This window comes from Osmia lignaria, chromosome 9, assembly GCF_051020975.1.
Source record: "Osmia lignaria lignaria isolate PbOS001 chromosome 9, iyOsmLign1, whole genome shotgun sequence".
Taxonomy (NCBI): domain Eukaryota; kingdom Metazoa; phylum Arthropoda; class Insecta; order Hymenoptera; family Megachilidae; genus Osmia; species Osmia lignaria.
In genome coordinates, this window is record NC_135040.1 from 3096081 (window position 1) to 3108141 (window position 12061).

At 41.3% G+C, this 12061-nt stretch overlaps 1 protein-coding gene across 1 annotated transcript; it reads right to left on the bottom strand.

Annotated features, from left to right (window-relative positions):
* Window positions 1-128: 128 nt before the first annotated feature.
* Window positions 129-11512, bottom strand: LOC117604393 (uncharacterized). The gene is made up of 5 exons (XM_034324389.2): window positions 11320-11512; window positions 7599-7701; window positions 7433-7518; window positions 5646-5750; window positions 129-3340 (listed from the first exon to the last, which is right to left on the bottom strand). Exons 1-5 carry the CDS (start codon window positions 11474-11476, stop codon window positions 435-437), a joined length of 3357 nt encoding a protein of 1118 aa, XP_034180280.2. The 5' UTR covers window positions 11477-11512; the 3' UTR covers window positions 129-434.
* Window positions 11513-12061: the final 549 nt, after the last annotated feature.

A 12061-nucleotide genomic window follows, 5' to 3' on the forward strand; every position in this document is an offset into this window, starting at 1 on the left:
TAAACAGACTTTCACAAAGGATTTCAAGGAAGGAAATTATTCTCAGGAATGTTTTAAATTTCTATTAAATAATAACGAACAAGTTTTAAAACGAATATACATGTTTTATTAAAAAATACATCATTGCTTCTTACTCACACGTACATACATTATTAATACACGATACATCTATTAATTGATTTTGTATAATTTTCACATGAAAGTTAATTAATTTCTATCGTGAAATGTTTCACGCTTAGCAGTCACGTTAATCATTTCAATTAATAAAATAATCTATTCTAATAATTACATCGACCCTTCTCTTACAATGTAAATGGTAACCATTAATGGTCTTCTAATTAAAAGAAGAATAAAAGAAAAAAGGACGAAACAGCAGGACATCACAGATTTCGTTCTACAACTAAGTTCTTCAGGAATGATTCAATAAATCATTACTACACATCCTTCGAAGTCTCATTCTTTTCCGACAAAGTTTCCTGGCTTGTTTGCTGAATAACAGCTTCCTTTTTCTCACTCTCAGCTGCTTCTGGTTCTATCAATCCACCTAGAACAGCTTCCACGTACTCTTCTCTGCCTCGATCAGTGTCAAAAGAGAACCCAATCGATGGTACGAACTCTGTCTTCACCACAGTCTTCCCAGAATCTGTGGTGAGGGTCGTTCCTGGCTCAGACGTCGTCGTAATTATCGTATTTGCCTTGGAACTTGACCTGGAAGAGAATCGATCACTTGTCTCTAAGGTGGTCCTGAAACTGCTGGACTCCTGATGGTTATCCACGTTCACAGTAGGTAAACCCTTCAGAAAATCATCGGATTCATTTTTCTGAGGAAGATCAAAGAGTGGTCGATCCGTCTTCAGCAATGGTTCGCCAAAAGTCTCAGCCAGTTGGTCCAGGATGTGATCCTTCAGTCTAGGATCAGTGCTCCTAACCACAGGCTCTGTAGAACTCTCTGTAAGCTTCTCTGTAACCTCTTCTTGGAATTGCATATTGAGATTCACTTCTTTGGCGATCGTCTGAGATGCTGAAGAACCGGAAACGACCTCTGGTTGGGTCTCCAGGTCTGAAGTATAAGCGTCAGACAAGGAGAAAGGACGAGGAGCACGGTCTAACTTCAATAATTCAGACATCAATTGAAGTAGACTGATTCTATCAAAGTCTTTACTTCTCGAAGAGTTTTGTTCAATCCTAGAGTGGTTATTTCCGGTGTTGGATTCATGATGGGTGTCTATGGTGCTCATTGGGCTGGTCGGTGGGTCTGTGGGGTGGAGTTTTGGCTCCACAGACTTGATTATCTCCAGTTCGTGCAGCTTATCATTAACTGTCGAACTTTCTTTACCTTGTTGAGCAATTAATTTGCCAATTAGATCATGTGCTGTTGGTATCAACTCTTCGTCTTTGTTCACCGTTAACGTTACGTGATAAGGAGAATTATTTTTCTCGATACTTTCTTCTATTTGCTTCAGAGTTTCTGGCCTGATGGGTTTGATCAAAGTCGTCGGAGTTTCATCTTCTGCAGTTCCAGACTTCGAGGTGGACCTTGAAGATTCAATTATTGGTAATTTCGTGACTGGAGACGTGCTGGGTTCTTTATCCAGCCTTGGTGTTACGGTTTCTCTGAATCTGTTGATGTCTGTTGTGCTTTCTGAGCGACCTGGCTCTCCAGACCCTCTAATATCCTCATAATTCCTGGTTACACTCACTGATTCATCGTGGGCAGTTGGATGATCGATATAGTCATCAGAATAAGTGTTCCGGAAGCTGGGTAACTCGGTGGTTCTTGAAGAACCATCATCCACAGTTGAGTATCTGATCAACAGAGTGGATACCTCAGACAGATCTGGAACATTTATTTGAAACTTTGTGCGAGACTCTTCGGGAGGTCTCAGAAATTTGTCTACCCTTTTAATAGAATGTTTCTGATTCGACGATTCTTCAGTGGAATTCTTCGAATTAACCGGTACACTTGAAGAATTGAATTCGTGCAGGTTCGTAGTTGCTTTTATGGTGCTTTCAATAACAGAAGGGGTCGTGAATGATACAAGATCCTCCTTCAAAATTATTCCTTGCTCTCTTTGATCGTTTCTTTGGTATTGTTCAGTTGTCTCTTCCTCCCTATTCCCTGAAGAAATGCTGGACTCTGGCCTGGTTAAAGTGTACCGATGGTGTGCCCTAACTTCTGCTTCTCCATCTTTCAGCCCATCGTTCACAGGATTCTGTTGTTGTACAGAAATCCCTCTGAAAGATTCACCTAGAGCATGACCCAGTCCGATGCTGCCTCTGGTCTCGATATCCTCTAGAATCTCTTCGTCGTCTCTGGCTCTATCGAATCCTCGATAAACCTGACCGAACAAAAGACCAGTTCGATTCACCCTATAATCATCAGCCACTCTGATTCGGAATCTCTCTCCAGACGGAGTTGTCTGTCTTTCCTCCTCGCTATTCACATCATCGTAATCATCCTCGTAGCTATCTTGCTGACTGTAATCGTTCGCTTTTCGTCCAGCTTCAGATTTCTTTACACCCTGATCCTCAACGTTCCTGCTCGCTGGAGTGACGAAGCTGTTGGTCCTACTGTGTGAGAAATAGTAGTCCGAGCTGTCTATCTCCTGGTCCAACTTATTGTAAGCCAAGGTAGATGGTCTGAAAGTGGTCGGAACCGTAGGGGAATAAAATCTCCTGGTAGTAGTGGTCACAGTAGGCACAGTGGGCGCATACGAAGGTTGAAACTGGTTGCTGAACTCGTTGGGTCTTCGATAGTTCTCCTGGAAGTGCTTGTTCCTCTCTGCATCCCTGTATCCTGGGTCTTTGATGTTCTGAACCCGGATGATAGGTGAATCTTGATAAGGAGACCTGGATTTCTCAGGAGGATAGAATCTTTCTTGATAACTTGGACTGCTCTCGATCTTCCTATCCTTGGATTGATAGGGTGGCAGGAAATTGCGATTGACAGAGCTGGAATAATCCTCGTAGTTGTTTCTTAAGTCGTTCCCTGTCGTATCCAGTGAAGAGTAGTCCGGGATTCTGGCTGGAGCTCGTTGATAGTCCACCACGCTGCCAGTTCGGTCAGGATCCACGAGACCGTCCTTGGTTACGTCTGTTCCTGACTGAAGGCTGATCATCGCGTACGCGTTACGTATCATCTCGTCGTCGTCTTGTTGATAACTGTTGCGATTCACGTCGATGTATTTGCCGCTGGAGGAACAGTCTACCTTGGTCCACCAGTCGCAGGTGAGCAGCTTCTGGCTGAAGATGGACCCTATGGGGCAGAGGAACGATGACACCAGCACGTCGTGGCACACGTGGAACACCTGGCATCCTGCCACCTCGTCCGCGTAGTAACCTGGTGGAAAATGTTGGATTATTGATAATGATAATGCGTCAGCTAGAACGTAAACATGAATTTGTTATAAACACTGCGTGGTTCAAAGTTATATTGTTAGACCAGATGTCATCGGACTCATAGGCCTAAGGTCCTGGGTAATAGACTGGACGCAGTCCAGGTCTCTTTGATTTTATAAGTGGACAACAGACTTTCTGTCTTGTCTTTACGGCTTTCTCCTTCGCTTCGAGTCAGAATTTCAAAGCGTTAAGACGTCTTTCCGAGTGAAGAAATAAAGCGGAATGAGAAAGTCATTATTTATTGTAGGCCCATTTCCAATTGTAGGCGTTTAGTGGAAGGGGAACGGACGCTCTTAACTCGGGTCGGCGACCGCCAGGTGGCAGCGGGATTGAGTCTGTTCTCGCTGGCGGTCCCCCGGCATGCGATCCATAAATTCCGAAAAGAGGGGTTATAGGCGTCTGGGGCAGGGATCGTCTATCGTTAGCCTCACTGACGAGTCTGGCAGACGATCCCGAGACGATCCCAATAGAAAGAGTACAGGAAATTTCGTTAGACGAGAGGTGTAATACCGAAAATAATTAAAAATTTTAAGCAACAACTGGATAACTTCATGCCATTTGACACACCTGGACGATGTTTCTTCGTTCGTCCGAGAAATAAATTTTAATATTAAATGAGAAATATACATAACATCTCGCCTCTCGTGAGAATAAATTGCAGTTACAGAAGAAGAAGCATCCCTGTTACTTAATATATCGGGATGGACACGTTTTAATATATAAATATGTATGAAAAAAACTCGTTTTCTTTTTCTAAATCGAAGTAACTGCGTGACACTAGCAATGTTTACATACACGCGTTACGTAAGGATCATATGGCGTCGTTTCTATCTGGTTGACCAGCATCTTTTCTCTCTATCCTTTCGAATTATCTAATAGCTCAGTTTCTTCCGCGAGCTTTCAGCTGGAACACAAAAGATGATTCGATCGCATCGGTTCGATTGGATCTATCGAGTCGGTTGCGGAATACTTGGAAATTTCAATTAAACCGCTTTCATCGCGGGAACGACGCGACACGGATACCTGGCACGATTCCATTCGACAAGAAATTAGGTGTCGCCTCGTAGAAATCTAATTAGCAAACGAAACGTAACTCTCCGTTTCTTCAAACGATAAAACAATCCCCGTCAACGTTCTAGAAACACGATAATAGATTCTCGTTACGAGTCGAAACGTGTTCTTCACCGAATCTATTACTTCAACAAGCAACGTTCAAACAATTTGTAGTCGCTGAATAATAGGTTAGCGAGCTTCTGAATAGCGATCGCTTCGCGTCAGAATCGTTTGAATTATCTGGCTGGCCTTTATCTTATTGTTAGGCTGCTTTCGCCGACATTCTACTGTTTCCAAGCAACGTAAGTGTACAACATTATCAGGATGTTGCTCAATAATGAAACCGTAACAACCAGCGGAGATTGAACTTTCTTCGTACACTATTCCAGAACTTGCTTGAATTCCTCCGATTAAATAACGTCGTTCCCCTAATTCATTCTGTGACAACAGTAATGATGTCAACGGCAATTATCCGAACCTGTTATACGAATACGAAATCCTCGGATTTTGCAATGAAATTTAATTCATTATTTCTTGAAATGTTAGAGACAGCCGAATTGTTATTAACCATTTTCTCTTTAATTTCAGCTGGTCCGGAGGTTCTATTTACTCATCCTAAGTCGCGGGTTGGAGGATTTCGCAACGAGGAAGACAACTACCGAGTGAGTAAAGAAAATAAAACACCTTTTCTCCTAGCGGCGTTTACCTTTTCATGGTGAAAACGACATCGGTAAAGATTTTTGTAGAATGTTTGCCACAAAATGGCACACACCTTATCCCGATAGCGGGATAGAACGGTGACCTATTGCGAAATCGAAGAAAACGTTGCGAGTCAATTTCGCAGGCTGCACGTGTTGATCCTCGCCTGCATGAGAAACATCCTTGGCATCGATGCTAAAGGTGAAAAAGTGCGAAACGTAACGTTGATCGATGCGTGACCGTCTGACAACTCGAATCTATTAAACGTTTTACCAGACGTATTGTTTCTTATTTCCTTGAAGCTTTCATACTTGGAGCCTCTGAGGTACACTTTCGTTTAGATAGTCGAAGTTCGATCGGTCTTAAAACCATCTTATTTCCCAATACCAAAGTCGTGACATAAACCGTTCCATCTAGAATTTCGTTTCAAATCGAATGTCCGCGGTGAAATCGGGTTAAAAGGTTACTTATGATTCGATTTCGATCTGATTCACCTCGTGAACGTCCCTCGCACGTGAATCCCGTCTGCGGCAGCGTCGTGTACGCAGGATAATCGACTCCCGGCTCTCCTGGCACGTTCCTTCTAATATCCGAGAGATCTGCAATCCAAAAAATGGATAAGTTTTCGAATGGCTCCTCCAAAATTGAGAACTCAGGTTCGGTATATAACCTAAATTGACTACCAGAAACCGATTAAAATTGGTTTCAGACCTGGATGTCTTACCGTTTTTGAGATATCGTGGTAAGAAGTTTTTGTCTAATTTTGGGACCACGTATGCGCTATTGGATACTGCGCATGCGCTATTCAATACTGCGCATGCGCATACACAGAACCTAACCTAATCTAACCTAACCTTACCACGATATCTCGAAAACGGTAAGACATCCAGCTCGGAAACCAATTTTAATCGGTTTCTTCTAGTCAATTTAGGTTATATACCGACCTTGAGTTCTCAATTTTGGTGGGGCCATTCGGAAATACAACCATAATGTAACCGGTGTTGGAGAATACTTCAAACATTCAGAAATCAAAGTTTCCTCTGTAACTCCGTGTATGCTTCTCGTTTATAAACACACAAAGAGAGGTTAATTCGATACTCTTTTATAGAACAGCCTCATAACAGATGTAAGAAACGTGATTGAAGGATTAAATATTACTGCCATCGATATAAGCCTTTCGCATTAGTCACGTTTTTTTTTTATAAATAAAGCTCGAGAGATCAGGCATCATCATCATCGGAACAGGCTACCGGCTTTCAATCTGATTCATTGCTAACGAGCCATGAATATATACGTTCAAAAGTGTGCATAATACTCAGCCAAGGTCCCATAGAATGGATTCTTATGACATTAAACAAATATCATGGAACGATGCTGCGGGTTATATTGAACTTTCAAGAATGAACATTGTGCAATATGAATTATATACCGATATTACGCTGCTAATTGAGGATTAAAAAATTTTCAAGCAATATTCTCCGGACGTGACAATAATAATTTCCTTTCAACAAAGAAAGGAATGTATCGGTTGCCGAGATAAAGAGCCACGACACGTGACGATCCAAGGTCGTAAAAAAGCATCTCATCAGGATAATCACGCGTTTGTGACATTTAAAACGTGTTCACGGTGCTCCAGGTGCCGCACGTGATTTCTCCGCTTCGCAGCTCGTCATTTGCAGAAGGCTTCGCGCGACCTATTCCAGACATTTTTATTAGCTATCGCCTTTCACACCACTTGATAATATCCTTGTCTGTTATAATAAGAGATCTGTTCTTGAAGAAAGAAGTGTGAAGATTCATCGAAGAAAAAAAAGAAATAAATGGTAAAGGTCAATGTATTTTTTCTTGAAAAGTGAAAATTCGAAGGAGTTGGATCGAAGAAATATTCTCCGATTAACATATCAATAGCTTATCATCAATTTTCTTTCAACATTTTGCAATTAATAATGCTTGACACCATTTTTACCGATCGACGCGATCGTCTGAAACGAATCTGGGCAGGCTTGGAATGAAGATAAGAAAAAAAGTAAATATGCTAAAAAGCAATACGCTAATGGTTAAACAGCAGATTATCCATCATCTTGTGGCTATAATTAGCCACGCGTTGACATCATTTCTACCGGTTTACGCGATTGCTTTGGATGGAAATAGACACTCGGATTCTTTTGACTTGAAAAAGTAATTAAGCAGCGACGAAAGAAAAGATTTTCCATTTAATTAAAATTACTCGGTTGGCAAAAGGATCATGGTTTCCAATATGAATAAAAAAGGCACGTTTTACCTGTTTTCTCCTCGTAAGGATCGTACTGGCCACCGGCAGATCCATAACTGTCAAAGGCTCCCTCTTCTTCCGGATCGAAGTACTTCCTGCAAACGACATCCATACTTATTCAATCGTGCGCTCAGTGATCCGCGAATCGCGCAAGGAACAGCGAGAATTGCAATACCTTCCTCTGGTTCCATCGATGGCTCTTCGTGACAGGAAGCTCCTCCTTGGAATTTCATGTTCAAGACTGTCGGCGATGTTACACAAGACCAGCGTCACGAGACCTGAGGAAAAAAGGAGTGCCCGCGTTGAAGACGTCGCTGAAGAGAATATTTAATGGCATAATCAATCCGAGAATAAAGCAACGACACCCTTAAGAATTTAATAAATTCCATCCAATTATCTTGAATATTAGAATTTTTCAATTATCCCAATTTCATTTATCTCCGATGCTTCGTATTTTTCCTTAATACTCGAGTTACATTGTCACCCGCCTATATTACATCTCGACTTTCGAGAATAAAGCAACGACACTCTTAAGAATTTAACAAATTCCAATTATCCTGAATCTTAGAATTTTTCAATTATCCCAATTTCATTTATCTCCGATGCTTCGTATTTTTCCTTAATACTCGAATTACATTGCCAACCGCCAATATTACATCTCGACTTTCGAGAATAAAGCAACGACACCCTTAAGAATTTAACAAATTTCAATTATCCTGAATCTTAGAATTTTTCAATTATCCCAATTTCATTTATCTCCGATGCTTCGTATTTTTCCTTAATACTCGAGTTACATTGTCACCCGCCAATATTACACCTCGACTTCCCAATTCCCATTACGTATACCGCGAAATTGAAGTATCCTCGTGTAATCAAATAACGCGAACGATCAAGCCTCTAATTATCATCCCTCTGTCTACGACAAAACGTTTCCTCCTTCATTTTTCATCGACCCAGTCGATCGTTACGAGACTCGATAGTATAAAACATGCGGAAACCTGCGAAACAATGCTCTCACGATCCAGTTATACAGACACGCATCCATCAAGTTCGAAAGCGGATCCTTTGTTTCGTGACTCCGTCTATAGCTGCAGATACGTGCATTGAGTAGTCTATTTCGGTTGCAGTTGTGGCATGCAGCAAAAAGAAGAAGAATTTTACCTTTCGTTAACACTCATTAACACCGTTTCATCATGTACTTTCGGTGTTAATCATGTAAGTTACACTCGAGGAGTGAATCATCGTTTAGAAATCGAAGTTAATTATTCATTTGCAATAGGTAATTCGAGAATCTCATGGTAAAATTTTGAAGGATCTATCGCTCGTTAGTATACAAGAATGATGAAGACTTCAACGTCTCTGCATGCGTCCGGGATAACGCTAACCTTAATGTTAATTTCCCTGGAAAACGTATGATTATGTCGTTCGGGATAGTAATCTCTCGGTTTACGGTAACACGGCCAGGCTACCGTGCTTTAATGGTCAGACTTATTTTTTTCTTTCCTCGTTTTACGTAATTCACCAGTTTGCACGGAGAATCCCCGCCTCCGTTTCGACACGGTCGTTGCAACTAATTTATATTTGCAGACTCCGTGTTGCGTTCATCGCGGACGAGTTAAACATCCAGCGTAACGAGTCCTCCTCTGACGCACTCCGAAGTTAACGCAACAGTTGTCTATCTTGACGAACGAGCCTGAAGATGGCGAAATTTTTCTACGACTACGCGAACGTCTGGTTCGGTTCCCCCGGGATTACCGAGCGATCTTGGTCCGCTTGAACGCGCTTTCTACGTAATGACCCAATTAAAAATCTATACCGCGTGTGGTGTCATTGAGATAACGGGATCACGCTTAATGGGAGGGGCGATTATCAGTCGGAATCTGAGTTCCAGAAATTCCAGTCCATCGATTCCACACCGCCGTCCATAAGTCATTGGACATTCTCTAAAACAGAATATGTACTCTTTTTAGAATTGAACAAAATTGGAATTGAGAATCTTTGAGAAGTTATAAAAATTAATCGGACTTGAGATTTTTTGAGAAGCTTTCAAAATTAATATTCTAAATGGTCGCGGTCGCGACAAAAATACTGAAGGGCACTTTTTATAATTATTTGTTTTGAGCTTGTAATGAAAATCACTAGCTTCAATTGATTATAACTTTTAGACGCGTTGACCGATATCGATTCAGCATCCATATAGCTTAATTACAAGGGACATTACCCAATCGACACACGCCGATTTGGATGCCCTTTGAGTATGATATAGAATTCAAAAAAATATTTGACACGTATTTTTTTTTTCAGCAATCGTCCATGCTGAAGGGGTGAAAAAAATAGATAATTTTTCAATATATTTTTTAAACAAATAAATTTATCAAAAAGGTGGCTACATAGAAAAATTTGCACACAAATTCCATTTTGAATTTTTCGCCTACACCTAATAGTTCCCGAGATATTCAAGAAAATATGTTTTGCAACCCCAACTTTGAGGGCTATTTTCACCCCTTCAGCATGGACGATTGCCGATAAAAAAAAATACGTGTCAAATATTTTTTTGAGTTCTATATCATACTCAAAGGGCATCAAAATCGGCGTGTGTCGATTGGGTAATGTCCCTTGTTAGATCTACAAAATATGTTTTTAATTTTCATAACAAGCCCGAAAGAAACATTTAGTACATTAATTTTTATAGCTTCTCAAAAAATCTTAAGTCCAATTTGGTCCAATTTTAAAAAGAGCACCTATTATGTTTTAAAGAGTGACTTATGGACGGCAGTGTATAAAAGAACAAAAGTGATCCGATCTACCGTGTACTCGCTATCGTTGACATTAAAAAGATTCATCCAAGAAAGGTGAGCAAGTTGGGTAGCTCTGGAAACCGATGCATACCGATGCTCGTGATAGACCATGCGATTTTTCGTCTCTCATCGAAAAGTCACTCGTTTCGATGAAACTTTTGAAAGTAACATTTGCATCGACAATGAATCGGAGGTTTTCATTCAAGGAACAGCACTCCCATTGTGCTTCGAATAAAATTGTGGGAACGTATTTGCTGTTCCTACGTTCGAGAATCTTATTCGCGTCGTATCGAATCGTGTTAATTGCCAGTTGTTAATGAGATTTTGTAACTATCCTGAAGTTTCGAAAGGAAGTTTTATAAAAAGTACTCTTCAGGTGTCTCTTATGATAGAGAGAATGAAAGGAATATTATTTGAAAAATTAGAAATTTTTAATGGTCGTTTCTAAGTTCATTAGGGACATTCCTGTTGAACGACGTCGTTACCATTATTGTAGATAAATCAAACGCTTCGCGGTTCGTTACACGCTACACAGGCGACATCAATCACCTCGCGGATCCATTCAATCCAACTCTGCCTCTAAACGCGTCATGTAAAATCAAATAAATCACTCCTACATTCACCTACAAAACAGCGAATCAATTGTTTCGTGATCGGTCCTTTATAACGAGATCTATATCAATCCCAGAATTTCGAAGAATTCCATCGAAGCGAAATTTTCAGAGACACCAAAAGCAAAAGTTCCATCACTTCGAGTGATAGTCTGTCCTCAAATATTTCAGAAAATAATTGATATTCTGAATGAAACGTCAGTGCAATGATCGTAGAAAGGATGAAATATCCAGCACTATATCAACCGGTCATCCTATCAAGATCCTCATCGTTCGAATGGATTCACTATCACCATCATTTTCTCTCGAACGATCCAAATGACCCACATCGATGTCCATCGGTTCAAACGATTTCTACAAATGTCTCATTTCCTACCTGACCGTCGATCGACGCGTTGGACGAGGTAAACCGATCCGAAGAGGACAGACGGGAAGATCGAGCTCGAGCCAGGAAATTAAAAACACGGAACGATATCTCGACACTTACACAAAGTACGCAGTCTGATCGGCATGTTGTTGCACGTTGCATGAGTCTCGACGAGCTGTTCGGCACCGAACGTTCCGGCCAGCCTGAAGCAGCCGATGCACTGGGAGCTGGTACGCGATCTCCTCCCGAGTCTTCTTCTCGGTCCCAGTTCCACCATGGAAGGGATCAACGGGTCCGGATCCCTCTTACCTTTCTTCTCGCTTTCCACCTCTCACCCGTGCCTTATGGACTCTATGGTCATCCCTGCAACGATACTCGCAAGACGCGATAACAACATCCCAAGACGCTTATTTCCTCGATGATCGTACCAACTAATTATGTTACTAATTTCAAATCACCGCTTTGCAATGGATCAGGGAGTAACGTGGAATAAAATGTCAGATCGGTCGCAACGATCGTGGGACGTGGATCTGGCAAGTCTGTCGGTGGAAATGCAGAAACGATTGAAAGGAAATCGATGTGGACGCAGGCAATAGCGTTCGCCGTGTACCATCTCGACGTCTCGACGACTTATCGGACCGCTCTACTTTCCATTTTAATTGCAAGCAAGTGGGACTTTCTGATGGAATTCGATACCTGGAAACAGACGGCAGATGCGACCCACTCTTTATAGGCTGATTCTGAAATCGTGTCGGAGAAAAGAAGAGAAAAAAGAAAGGAGAGGGAAATTTCTGGAGGAATTAGATAATCAGTATAGTCATAGATGGAGAAGTTGGAAGGTGTCAGCGTTGAAAACAACATC